This window comes from Malus domestica, chromosome 01 (genome assembly GCF_042453785.1).
Source record: "Malus domestica chromosome 01, GDT2T_hap1".
Lineage (NCBI taxonomy): Eukaryota > Viridiplantae > Streptophyta > Magnoliopsida > Rosales > Rosaceae > Malus > Malus domestica.
This window is the reverse complement of record NC_091661.1, coordinates 22,980,992-22,995,447: the sequence shown is the minus strand read 5'-3', so window position 1 is coordinate 22,995,447 and position 14,456 is coordinate 22,980,992. Positions and strand designations below refer to the sequence as shown.

At 36.3% G+C, this 14,456-nt stretch overlaps 1 protein-coding gene and 1 pseudogene across 20 annotated transcripts; both read left to right on the top strand.

Annotated features, from left to right (window-relative positions):
- LOC103412706 (fructose-bisphosphate aldolase-lysine N-methyltransferase, chloroplastic-like) overlaps positions 1-13,021 on the top strand; it is a 61,991-nt pseudogene extending 48,970 nt beyond the window's left edge.
- On the top strand, positions 23-6,105 carry LOC103406296 (fructose-bisphosphate aldolase-lysine N-methyltransferase, chloroplastic-like). 20 transcript variants are annotated; one of them, XR_011579015.1, is made up of 16 exons: positions 116-361; positions 452-607; positions 712-822; positions 900-959; positions 1,177-1,284; positions 1,565-1,634; positions 1,922-1,974; positions 2,085-2,165; positions 2,442-2,477; positions 2,941-3,024; positions 3,447-3,584; positions 3,812-3,900; positions 4,019-4,166; positions 4,537-4,737; positions 5,212-5,429; positions 5,904-6,105. XR_011579015.1 is itself a non-coding variant. In XM_070818592.1 (14 exons), exons 1-14 carry the CDS (start codon positions 254-256, stop codon positions 5,216-5,218), a joined length of 1,233 nt encoding a protein of 410 aa, XP_070674693.1. In that variant the 5' UTR covers positions 100-253; the 3' UTR covers positions 5,219-5,552. The 20 variants fall into 20 exon arrangements, 2 of the variants coding, with proteins under 2 accessions (XP_070674693.1, XP_028956542.1); XR_003772413.2 differs by lacking the exon at positions 5,904-6,105 and having other exon boundaries at positions 23-361; positions 1,934-1,974; positions 3,447-3,580; positions 5,212-5,552; XR_003772439.2 differs by lacking the exon at positions 5,904-6,105 and having other exon boundaries at positions 87-361; positions 3,447-3,580; positions 5,212-5,552.
- Positions 13,022-14,456: the final 1,435 nt, after the last annotated feature.

Below are 14,456 nucleotides of genomic sequence, written 5' to 3'. Positions count from 1 at the left end.
CAATAACTTCATTACAATAATTGAATATTAAAGATTATCCAAACGTTGAGGAGCATTATAAGTTTATAACAACAGCTAATCAGTTTATACCCCACGCAAACACCGTAATTCCACATTCCGGTCCCTTTCAAACCAGAAATCAAAATTATTCCAGCCGCGGACTAATTCCCCACACCTTCCCCGCGTGGATACGACAGTCGAGCGCCAAGCCAACACTCTCCTCAAAGCGGCGACGTCCCAATCCCGCACCGCAATGCTACTGGGAGCGCGAAAAATCCGATGGCGTCTCCGCCGTCAACATCTCAGCCTCTCCTACACTCCAAGTATCAAGCTGAACTTCCACTCCTTGTCCCAACCCAAGGTATCCCAAAAGCCAAACAGAGAATTTCACAATCACGGGAAAAACCGAAACATATCAAACTCCTGCTAACAATTCATCGTTCTCTACCAGGTCGAATCCGACGACTTCTTGCCGTGGCTGGAGCGGAAGGCCGGCGCCGAGATTTCGTCGGCACTTTCAATTGGGAAATCGGCGTACGGAACTTCTCTTTTTGCTTCAAAGAGCATAACAGCTGGAGATTGCGTTTTGAAGGTTCCGTACAGAGTGGTAAATCTTAACCCAAATTATTTAAGACTTTAATCACATTATTAATCACAGTTTAAATTGTTAATATATGATTTAAGAGGCTTTGTTTTGGTGGATAATTGCAGCAACTAGCTCCGGATGATCTCGTTCCGGAACTGAAAGATTTGTTGAGTGATGGAGTTGGCGATGCTGCAAAGCTTGCCACTGTCGTTTTGTTTGAGCAGAGAATGGGCAATGTAGATTGCTGTTCTAGTTTAATTACTATGTTGTGGAAATATTTTTTCTGTGGAGTTTGAGGGTTTTGTTTATGCAGGATTCCAGGTGGGCCCCTTACATTCGCTGGCTTCCTCGCCCGGAGGAGATGCATTGCACGGTGAGTGTTATACGATATTATCATTTGCATTCCTAGAGATAATTTGGTAGGTTATGTTGTTAGACGGTCAATTCAGACAGCATGTGTTGAACATGAATGGAAAAGAATTTAACTGAGCAATGGTTCTTACATGTAGTTGATTTGTTTGGTTGTACACATTTTTTTGAATGGCAAGAATTTGCTGTTATTGACTTGGATGTTGTTTGTATATTCTTAGATATTTTGGAGTGACGATGAGCTGGAGCTGATTCGCCAAAGCTCTGTATATCAGGAAACAATTAATCAAAGATCTCAAATCAAAAAGGAATTTTTGGCAATTAGGACGGTAAGTACTTGATTGTTTTATACACTGGTTAATGGTTTTGGGACGTTCATGCGTGAACCTCTGCCATGTATATGCTTTAAGTTTAATATCATCATCTCAATTCGGGATTTAAACTGTTGGTGGCACACATTCTTCAGAATTTGGAATAGTGGGGGTCCCGTCAACTTAATAACTTTTGAAACTTAATCAAGTCAATACTTACCTGAGATATGAGATGATTGTCAATCACTTCGTAGTTATTAACTTTTAGATTCTAATTATTGCTACGACATATTTTCAGGCTTTCAAGAACTTCCCTGAAATGTCCAAAAGTATCACCTATAAGGATTTCATGCACGCATATGCTTTAGGTGAGCTTCTCCATTTTAAAGCATTTTCACGTCCTGAACTGTCTGAATAATTTGCTTCAATTGTACTTAATTCCAATTTTTTGAATAAAATGAATGAATGCCAGCATCGGTGTAGATGTTCAATGGAATCCAATTTCATATAGTTTAGTTAGTTATATCTCCATTTACCTATATACCTATTCATTCCGATTTTATATGATTCCTGGATACAAACTATTCTAGATATTATTAGTTGCAGCAGTTGCATCTCTTAAAGATCTATACAACTTATTCTCACTGGTTCGCAGTGGATTTCGCAGTTACTTCTCGAGCATGGGGAAGCATGAAGGGTTATTCCCTGGTAACACGTTTATAAAGATTCTGTTGTAAATAGTGTTATGAGCTTTATGATGGAAGTTCAATTATTTCCTTTTTACTTATGAATTTTTGGATTTTCAATTTATTTTATAGATCCCATTTGCTGATTTTTTGAATCATGACGGCACTTCAGAATCATTAGTGTTGAGTGACAACGACAAACATTTCTCAGAGGTACTCTCTCTCTCTCTCTCTCTCTCTGCGTTTTGATTCTCTATCTCACATCTTGATTTGGTTATAGGAGTACAAGAATTTTATATTCTCCCCTTCATTCCGCACTCTTATGGAAATTGAGTCTTTTTTATGTTTTTATTGCTTTATATTAGTTCAATTATTGGGATGCTATGCTACTTGTATTTGCAGTTTTTAGCTCCCTTTAAAATTTATACATATCAGGGATATGTGTGAACAATGTTCTTGATTTTCCATGCCTGTTCTTTATCTGGGCAGGTCATTGCTGACCGCAATTATGCTCCTGATGAACAGGTTAGATGCTACTTAATTAAGATGGCTTTTTTCCCCTATTTAAAATTACAGGCACCCTTTGGAATTTCATTTTTGTTTTGAAACATTTGATCAATTTTTGTTTTTGTAGACGACTCATTAACATTTTCACTCATTTTCGTTTTAGATGTCTCTCGTTGGGTTTGAAATTTTCATGACAAAGAATTAGTAAAACTTTTTATTCCTCAGTGGTCATTGTGTGTTAACAGATAACGGATCACAATACATGAACACAGGGTCTATGTTAGAGTAAAAAGCACAATATTGCTTGAGATATGCTGTGGAATTAATATTTAGAAATTACTGGAAGTTTGGGGTTTCCTATTATTAGTATGAATGGATGGTACATGGAAGCATCCTCTGGAGCAGTTCGTGACTATGGTTATATTGCAGAAGTGGTTGTTTAAAGTTGTAACTCTGGACTGCGATTTGTATATTTGTATAGGTACTGATAAGATACGGAAAATTTTCAAATGCTACCCTGCTTCTTGACTTTGGGTTTACACTTTCATCCAACATCCACGACCAGGTCAGTCTTGGATTTCTGTTCACTATAGTCACAATGATTGCTTTGTTATGTTGGGAGAACGTTTCCGTTGCTTAATTCACACTTCTTAGTTTGATTTAACACTTTGACTAGAAGTTTGTTTTTGGTAACAAAACTATTTTCCCTTTGACTCCATGAACAAGACTACTTTTGATCTAGCACTTGCTTAAAAACCTCTTTGATAAGTTGGATGTCTTTCATGGGAGCATAGTAATTGCAATTAGTTGAGTATTTATAATCTCTTTGTTCAGTAAGTTTGCTTGAAGACTCAAGCCACTTAATTATCTGTCATCCAGTGTTAATTAGTAAGATACTGAATACACGTTCTACATCATTTCTTTCCAGATGATGGTTTTGTTATATGTAATCTGTAAATGTTATGGATGCCTTTGGTCTATTTTCAGGTCGAGATCCAGGTCAATATACCTCACCATGACGTCCTTCGTGAAATGAAGTGGGAACTTTTGAAGAGACATCACAGACCAATCAGTAATGATGTCAATGGTTTCGACTCTTCAATGGATTCTTTCACTATCAAGTTGGTAGTGATGCACTATATCTCTTTTATTTCCTTTTTTCCCCTATTTTTGTTCCTTTGCCTACATGATGGCCTTTATCCCCCGTATCTAGTGGTACTCTGTGAAGTCAAATATTCTGTTTCTTTTGTTCCATTTCCAGTCTTGTTTAATTAATGCATTTATCTGCGTGATGACTTGATATCTTGCGATGAAAATCTTTTACTGATTACAATAATCGTACGATGACATAGGGAAGTTAGGTCTGGTAGTGGAAAAGGGAAAGGAATTCCTCAGTCACTTCGTGCTTTTGCTCGTGTTCTATGTTGCGCCTCTCCTCAAGGTGTATTTCTCTTCATGTTAACTTACTCGCATGCATTGCTTAATATGCTTCTGAGCTCATTTAACCTGATGACTCATCTGCAAATAGTTTATTGATTGTTTCTTAAGTTAATATTCAGAACTTAGTGACCTGGCCAAGGAAGCTGCAGAACATGATGGTCGATTGGCTCGACGTCCTTTAATAAACAGCAGCAGAGAGATTGAAGCACATCAGATGTTGTTATCAAAATTAACCCAATTAGCTGACGTTGTGATGCATCTATCAAGGTAAAGATGCTAACTTTTTACCCCCTTCGTTTACAGAACTTGTTTAAGCTAAGTTAAACAAGAGTTCATTATTTTCTATGATAATGCATTAATTCACAAGAGCATACACCAATTACGGTTCTTTTGAATGAAGGAATTCTTAAGCATACGCAGATTGAATCAATTGACGTGTTCTAACATACTCATTTTGGTTGAGATATTAATGAAGTTGAGGAATTTTATAACTGGAGAAGTCTTAGGCGTTTGGGAAGCATTAATAAACATATGAAGAGAGTGGAATTTTAATATAATCATTTCTATGGTTTACATAATGTTGCATCTGACTACAAATGTAGTAACTCCTTTTTGTGCTTCTTGAGTGTGTGCATAGTCTTTGGGACCTATAAGTTCTCCAGTTACTTGTGAAAGACTTTCTATCCGGAGGCAAATGGCTCAGGATCTCCTCAATGGTGAACTTCGTATCCTCAAATCTGCTTCTGCATGGCTAAGAAACTACTGCGACACTTTGACTACAACAGACTGCTATAGATGATGATATTAGTTTTGCAATACCACCAAAGACTTGAGAGAGGTAATATCATCGGAGATTATTTACGTGATCAGACACAGTTACAAGTTATGGATTCATAACAACTGAACGTGAGAAACCGGGATTCTGGAAAACTAGGAGCCCACAAGATTAGGCTAATATGAAGGAAAACCCACCAAACTGGCTCTTACGCATTTGGAGCGGGAATGTGGGATATGAGGGTACAACTAAAATAGAAGACACATTTTTGCTGGGTGAATTTGGATTTCTGTGTAATGCTTTCTCAAGTGAATGAGGTTATAGTAGTAAATTTTTATAATATAGTCCACATTTTTAATAAATCCGCCTGTGTAAGTTTATCTTACACTGCCGGTCCCAAGGCCGGAAAAAGGAGGAGGGGGAGTGTGTCAGGTAGTTGACAACCGGCACTTTGTTCTTCACATCGAATTGCTATGTGTGCAGATTATTTGTCTGGGTATTTTGCTGAAACTCGTTTATTTTTTTCCTAATGTGCAGTCATTAGCGATCACCCATGAGGAGAGAAAGGAGTTTGGAGAGAAGATCAACGAGTCCTCATGACAGCCGAAGTCCTAAGCGTTGTAGGGCTTCACCTCCAGTATCCAATGGGAGGAGGCACGTTCAATCCCCCGAAGGGACGAGACCACAAGAGCAGGGTAGCCTCTCCCCGCATTGTATAGTGATTCAATGAACTAGATCTCAATTCAGATTGTGATGTAAGGACTTTAATTTCTTCAGTGCATATTAAAATCCAAGTAGATGTAATAATTTGTAATAGGATGTAAAGAAAATTTACTAAAAATAGTTTTGATAATAAAATTAAAATTAACTTACAGAAACCTTGACTGAAAGGTTTTATTAGATAGTAGCTTGAAATGAAATTGAATTCACAGTAGTGATAATAATATTCAATTCTCTAGATGCATGTGCTTTTCTTTGTGATATATATTTAACCATTTGAAAATTCTTATTGTTGTGATTGTGTTGAGCTTGTTGTGTATTTGCTTAGCTTAATTATAAATTAAGGGTGGTCAAAATTTTATTCATGCATGTTTTTTTTTCCTTTCTTCCTAGCTATCAATTTGTTGTCTAGGGTTTCAGTTTTATTCATCTTAGCATCGTTCACTGTATTTAATTTTTTTTCATTTTTTAAATAAACTACCATTTTTGCCATTGTGCTATTTGTGCAGAGAAGAGATATATCATTACAAGGAACTCAATCCAACACAACATTTACTATTAAAAGTATTCTGTGAACTCCAAGCTCAAGTCAGTCCTTAATTTTCATATACTTTTTATTTTTTCATGTCTAAGCGGTTTACATGGTTTTTAACCATTGAATCACCTATCTTTATGTTTACAATTATGTTGTTTTTTAAGCTATTTATAGCTCGAGGTGGCTTCATTGCTTCATGCAAATTAGTAGGATTTGTAAGTCCGGCAAAGGTTGGAGGTGGAGACCTACACTGGACGTGGCAACATTTGTTCTTTCTTTGATGTTGCTAGTTAATTTTGACATATTTCAGTGGGGATAGATGTACCTAGGTTTAGTCTATAATTTACATATTATTTTATTACTATTGTCTTACTTGGTCACTAAGTTTAGTGAATTATAAATAGGAATAAGGATCCTCTCCAGATCCTTTTTGTGAGGATCTCGGGAATCTGTTTATTGTGGTCATTCATCGTACATCGTGCGGTCAAAAATCATTTTAAATTTTATTATTTAAAATTGAACACAAACAATATTTGATGAAAATTAACCGCACGATGTACGATGAACGAACATGAGTTACAAATCTCCGAGATTCTCACAAAGAGGATCCGGAGAGGATCCGAATTCTATAAATAGGTGCAGCTGCCACACTTTACAATTACCCAGGAAATAAGAGTTTGTCCAGCTTTACGTTGGAAAAAAAGTTGAGAAGAAATAAGAGAGAGAGAGAGAGAGCTAGGGTTTGAGTAGTGTGCAGATGTTAGTAGGCTTGTCTTGCCAAGGTTATAGTTATTAATCGAGTTGAGTGGTATGACTGACTTTAGCGGTGTGAGTTGTATCATTTATGAATATATTCGCTGCCTTCACATCTCGGTGTATGACTGACTTGGAGTGCAAGTACGCTAGAGCTCCTGCAGTTTCCGCTGCTATCTTCATTCGTGATTCAAACGAGAGTTTAGGGTTGTTTCTGCCAAAGTGCTCAAGACAAGTCAAGGCATTGGTGGGGACATAAACCATTATGGGCCATTTTGTCTCTAAACAACAACCAAACAGCCTCCCACATTTTTGTGTTCGATTTGAGAAAGAACAAATGCCTCGTGAACCAGACGTTGACTCTGGATGAACGGGTCACCAATAACACTGTTGCACTTTTTTATGGCGATACCTCATCCATCTAATTTTGTGTGGTATACTGTTCCGTAGCGTTCATTGTTATAGTAATGATAAGTGTAGTTTCTTGTGGCCTCCTCAACTTCCTTTTCAGTAAAGCATCTTACGAATGTCCTTCTACGCAAATTCTGCACGAGTCTGCCGTAATTTTTTACAGAAATAGTTCGCGGTACCAACTCATATAAATGAATTTCAGGAACCATTTTTTCAGAATCTCACAAGCAGTTATTAGAAACTGCTTAGAATCTAAGGAAGCAATGCAGCTACGACTACTGGGAATCTTTCGCAACAGTATAGTTCAAGTATGAAATAAGCATTACCTGTACTTATGTACAGTATTTATTCGCTAATTTCTTTAAAAAACAAGCAACAAAACATATAGCTTTACTGACAGAAGAGTAGTAATAGCAAACTCTTCCACTCCACCAAATAGCAAGCTTCTCCACCCGCCCTTCCCAAAACGAAAGGAAGTGCATACCACTTTTTTTTCCAAAACGAAAGGAAGTGCAACCACATGACCTTTAAATAATGGGAGATAGACGGTTTTGATCGTTGTAAATACATTACGAAATTTTTGTGCCTTATTTCGTGCTCGAACTTTTTCCCCATTATGCTCGAACTTTTTTTCCATAGTGACCGAACCAACTTTGCGAAGGTCACATGTTGACTTTCACGTTGTTTTAAAAGGAGGTAGGTTCTCTGCCCTTCCACTTTCTATGGCCTCCCGTTTGTGTAGTCATTGTGAAGCCACGTCAACCTTTTATATTACTGTTCTGTTTTGTCTTATTATCTCTATAAAAAAATAATATAAAATATTGACGTGACTTAACTGTGACCACACAAAATGGGAGGGCACGGAAAGTGGGAGGGCAGAGAATCTGCCTCTGTTTTAAAATCAACCCGATTTTATACATTAATAGTTTCATAACAATAATCGTTGAGGAGCATTATAACAAACAGCTATTCAATTTTTGGGAAAAGGATCCTCGCCGGATCCTTTTCCTGGGATCTTGTGATCCTGATCGTTCATCGTAAATCGTGCGATCAATTTTCATTAAGTATTATTTACATTTAATTTTAAATTTTAAAATAATTTCTGATCGCACGATGTACGATGAACGATCGTGGTCAGATCCACACGTAAGGTAAAGGTCGTGATTAGGGATTGTATGACTATCAACTTAGAATGTTACTGTGAGCGCGAAAAACCCGACAGTCGAGCGCCAAGCCAACACTCTCATCAAAACGACGACGTCCCGATCCCGCACAAATATCCGATGGCGTCTCCGCCGTCAACATCTCAACCTCTCCTACACTCCGAGTATCAAGCTCAACTTCCTCTCCTTGTCCCAACCCAAGGTATCCCAAAAGCCAAACAGAGTATTTCACAATCCCGTAAAAAACCGAAACATTTCAAATTCCTGCTAACAATTCATCATTCTCTACCAGGTCGACGAATCCAACGATTTCTTGCCGTGGCTGGAGCGGAAGGCCGGCGCCGAAATCTCGGTCGGCGTTTCAATTGGGAAACCGGCGCACGGAACGTCTCTGTTTGCTTCAAAGAGCATAACAGCTGGAGACTGCATTTTGAAGGTTCCGTACAACGTGGTAAATCGTAATCCCAAATTATTTAAGACTTTAATCACATTATTAATCACAGTTTAAATTGTTAATTTATGATTTATGAGGCTTTGTTTTGGTTGATAATTGCAGCAACTAGCTCCGGATAATCTCGTTCCAGAACTGAAAGATTTGTTGAGTGATGGAGTTGGCGATGCTGCAAAGTGACGAGTGCATATTTTATCATCTATTGTACTCCGAAAACTACAATTTCTTAGATGCAATTTCGGATTTAAATGAAAGAAATGACATGTTTTGGTGTTTTTAAGATTGAATTAATGATATGGAAAATTATGCTATGTTTATGTGATTTTCATGTTAGTTTGGTGGTGTCTAATCATGTTTGGTAAAATAGTGTAGACTCATTTCCTATTATTCAATTTTTAATCAGGTTCCTTATTGCACTACAGAAAGGACCATCACGTGACCGCTTCAACAAAACAAATGCCCTTATCCTCATATTTGCACCGACATAAGAAATGATTGTTTTTCTCTACCAATTTCCAGAAGCAAGCTGGCGCACTGCAGCTTATCAAAATTGAAGCGGGATGAAAATCCATATTTCTATTCCACTCTCCAGTTTGTTAGGTTTGCGGTGGAAGCATGAATTGGGCAATTTTTTTATCTTTAATTCTCATCAATTGCAATGGAGATTTGGGTACTTTCAGATTTGGTTGTTATATCACTTTGGAGATGAAATTCCCAGCTGGAATCTAGCAGGGTAGAAAAGGACAATATGGAGGCCTCGTTGCAGCAAGTAGACCAACTTGAGTGTGATTTAGGCGTTCTATTCTTTCAAGCTTTGATCAATTTTCACAAAGTGTCTGGCAAGGAGTTAAAAGGTTTCTTCCGTTTCTTTTCTTCTAATGTTTTCAATAAATTGGCTTTTAAGCCGTCGTCGGTTACGAAAAAAAAAGGGAAATGAAAACAGAAGCAGCAGAGACACACGGGGGATGTATTTTTCGCAGGAAGAAAGGCTACCGCAGAGCAGAGGAGTTTACAGGGTTTTCTAAACTCAATTTTCTTCTCGTTTTTATTATGAATACAATGACAATTTCATCTATGTTTCGGAACTAATTTTCCTTAGCTAGGGCTACGATGTAGCCATGACTACGAATGCTTAAATTCTGAATTGAATTATTTTCAAGTTTTCAATTTCATTGAGTATTGTTTGCTGTGTTTATATGCTTGGTTTTAGTCTTGGAGATTAGCTACCATCTTGACTTTTACTTAGTAAATGTGATGCAAGTTGTGCAGATGCCATGTTTTCAACTTGAGTGATAGCTTCTTGCAAATAGATACCATAAATTACCTAGTAGTAGATGCCATACTCTAGGATTTGTGTAGTCTTTATATAAATTTCCACTGATCGTAATGAGTTTCATGATGTTAAACTATTCCAGATGCCATGGATGGTTGCAAATTGGGATATACGTAATAGTCTAGATGCCATAGATATTACATGAATTAGGGAAATTTTACTATTAATGAGATTGAGTACTTGTTAATAATTCGTTGCAGGAAATAAGTAGGATGGGTTATGGCGAGTCAGATGCTCTAGTGTTTTACTCAATTGAATTACAACTTGTTTTATTGGCTGTCATTTTTTGCATTGTGATCAAACTTTCTTGTTTTTATTTGTTTTTACTATTAGTTTCAATTCTCAAAACCATCTTTCATCAATCTTTGCTAGTTTCACTTCGTTGCAATTGGATTTAAGTTAGTTGATAAGAATTAAATCATTTTCTAAGGGACGATATTAAGTGCTTGCTTTCTATACTATCAAACGATTCGTACGCTTGCGAGCATAAACTTTGGAACTAAGTTGGACTAATTTCGGTTAGTTTAAATTTCGCAACACAAAGCTTGCCACTGTCGTTTTGTTTGAGCAGAGAATGTGCAATGTAGATTGCTGTTCTAGTTTAATTTACTATGTTGTGGAAAGATTTTTTCTGTGGAGTTTGAGGTTTTTGTTTATCCAGGATGCATTGCACGGTGACGGTTATGATATTAAGCATTTTCATGTTCTAATCCGTTATTTGATTCAGTTGTACTTAATTCCAATTTAAAACAACTAAAATGAATGAATGCCAGAAGTGTTGTAGATTTTAATGGCATCCGATTTCATATTTTTTAAATTAGTTATATCTCCATTTACCTATATACCTATTAATTCTGACTTAATATGACTTGCTGGATATAAAACTATTCTAGATGTGATTAGTTGCAGCAGTTGCATCTCTTAAAGATCTATAAAACTTATTCTCACTTGTTCAAGGTGGATTTTGCAGTTACTTCTCGAGCATGGGGAAGCATGAAGGGTTATTCCCTGGTAACACATTTGCGAAGATTCCGTTGTAAATAGTGTTATGAACTTTATGATGCAAGTTCAATGTTTGCCTCTTTAATTATGTATGTTTGGATTATTAAATTATTTTATAGATCCCATTTGCTGATTTTCTGAATCATGACGGGACTTCAGAATCAATTGTGTTGAGTGATGACGACAAACATTTCTCAGAGGTACTCCCTCTCTCTTTGCATTTTGATTCTCCATCTCACATCTTGATTTGGTTATAGGAGTACAAGAATTTTATGTTCTCCTTATTCAATCTGCACTCTATCTCACATCTTGATTTGCTTTATATTCATTCAGTTATTGGGGTGCACAACAAATTCATTTCTCATATGCTACTTATTTCTGCAGTTACGAGCTCCCTTTAAAATTTATACATATTATCAGGTATACGCGTGAACAATGTCCTTGATTTTTCATGCCTGTCATTTATCTGGGCAGGTAATTGCTGACTGCAATTATGCTCCTGGTGAACAGGTTAGACGCTACTTAGTTAAGATGGCCTGTTTCCCCTATTTAAAATTACACGTACCCTTTGGAATATCATTTTTTTTTTGAAACAGTTGATCAATTTTTGTTTTTGTAGACGGCTCATTAACATTATAACTCATACTCGTTCTAGATGTCTCTCATTTGGGTTTGAAATTTTAATGACCTTCTGCTAATTTCTTATGTATTTTTTTTAATGAATTAGCAAAATTTTTTATTCCTTGCTGGTCATTGTATAGGTACTGATAAGATACGGAAAATTTTCAAATGCTACCCTGCTGCTGGACTTTGGGTTTACACTTTCATACAACATTCACAACCAGGTCGGTCTTAGATTTCAGTTTACTTTAGTCACAATGATTGCTTTGTTATGCTGGGAAGATCTTTCTGTAGCTTAATTCACACTTCTTACTTTGATTTAACACTTTGACTAGAAGTTTAACAAAACTGTTCTCTCTTTGACTCGATAAACAAGAATGTTTTTGATCTAGCACTTGCTTAAGAACCTCTTTTGATAAGTTGGATGTCTTTCTTGGGAGCATAGTAATTGCAATTAGTTGAGTACTTGTAATCTCTTTTTTCAGTAAGTTTGCTTGAAGACTCAAGCCACTTAATTATTCTGTCACCCAGTGTTAATTAGTAAGATACTGAATATGCGTTCTACGTCATTTCTTGCCAGATGATGGTTTTCATAATGTAATCTGTAAATGTTTAGGGATGCCTGTGGTCTATTTTCAGGTCCAGATCCAGGGCGATATACCTCATCATGATGTCCTTCATGAATGAAGTGGGAACTTTTGAAGAGACATCACAGACCAATCAGTAACGATGTCAATGGTTTCGACTCTTTAATGGATTCTTTCACTATCAAGTTGGTAGTGATGCATTATATCTCTTTTATTTCCTTTTTTCTTTTTCCCCTATTTTCGTTCCTTTGCCTACATGATGCCTTTTATCGCTTGCATCTAGTCACCAAATGGTCTGTTTCTTTTGTTACATTTCCAGTCTTGTTTAATTTATGCGTTTGTCTGCGTGATGACTTGATATCTTGTGATGAAAATCTTTTACTGATTACAATAATCGTATGATGACACAGGGAAGTTAGGTCTGGTAAAGAGAAAGGAATTCCACGGTCACTTCACGCATTTGCTCGTGTTCTATGTTGCACCTCTCCTCAAGGCGTGTTCTCTTCATGTTACCTTACTCTCATGCATTGCTTGATATGCTTCTGAGCTCATTTTACCTTATGAGCCATCTGCAAATAGTTTCTTAATATTCAGAACTTAGTGACCTGGCCAAAGAAGCTGCAGAGCATGATGGTCGATTGGCTCGACGTCCTTTAAAAAACAGCAGCAGAGAGATTAAAGCACATCAGATGTTGTTATCAGGATTAACCCAACTATTGATGCATCTATCAAGGTGAAGATGCTAGCTTTTTACCTCATCCGTTTACAGAAGTTGCCTAACTTTTTAGACCAATTACAGTTCTTGTGAATTCAGGAATTCCAAAGCACATCAGATGTTGTAACATACTCATTTTGGTTGAGATATTAATGAAATTGAGGAATTTTATAACTTGGGAAGCAGTAATAAACATATGAAGAGTGAAATTTTAATATACTCATTCTATGATTTACATAATGTTGCATCTGACTCGTACAAATGTAATAACTCCTTTTTGTGCTTCTTGAGTGTATGCATAGTCTTTGGGACGCGTAAGTTCTCCCATTGCATGCGAAAGACTTTCTATCCGGAGGCAAATGGCTCGGGATCTCCTCAATGGTGAACTTCGTGTACTCAAATCTGTTTCTGCGTGGCTAAGAAATGACTACGACACGTTGACTACAACAGATTGCCATAGATGATGATATTGGTTTTGCAAAACCACCAAAGACTCGAGAGAGGTAATATCGTCAGAGGCTATTTACGCGATTAGACACAGGTACAAGTTATTTACTTTGATATCTCTTTTAAGACAAATGAAACTCTGTTTATGAATAAGCTTTTTTTTTAAGTCATAATTATATCAAGATTCTAAACGTTTGGCGCTAGTCGGGTGGCTAGGTGGGGTCTAGGTGGCAAGCGCCTAGACGGCCTAAGCGGATTTAGGTAAATTGCTTATATATTATATGAATGAATTAAAATTACTGTATCAGATGTAAATAATTATTGAATAATATGTTATTTCTTATAGAAGAGCATACATATGTGAATGTTTTATGTACATATATAATATGATTGCCTCGGAAAAAAAACACAATATTATCTAATTAATTTATAATTTATATAACATTTATATATAATATATATCTCAAACTTGTAAGTGGGTGATGACCAAGGAAGAAAATATCGGTAATATCGGAAATATCGGTAGTCTGAAAACACGGAAATATCGATGGAAATATCGGGATAATATCGATATCGATAAAAATTACATGGAAACCACGGAAATTGTAAGAAAAACTTGGAAATTTTTATTGAAACTTTGCAGGATGTTTATTTAGTCAATTATCTATTAGTTTATCACAAAAATTGGAAGGAAATGCATTGCATGATGGATTTAACATTATCAAGTTGATTATATAGCGAGCTGACAAACATTGTGAGTGTAGAGAATATGTAATTAATGTAGGAGTGTAGATTTTGGTCATGCCACACAAGTGCTAACATTGATAATTTAGTATAGAATTTGTGATAAATTGGCATCCAATTTAAGATTTTATTAACTTACAAATAAAGATGATTATCATTTAATTGTAATATGTAAACTTAAACACATAAAAAAACCAACAAAACAAAATTGATATTGAATTCGTGATAATTTGATGTCAAACTTAGGACACTGTTTGACTTTGACTTAAAAATACAAAGAACAAAAAATAATCGTTTTGC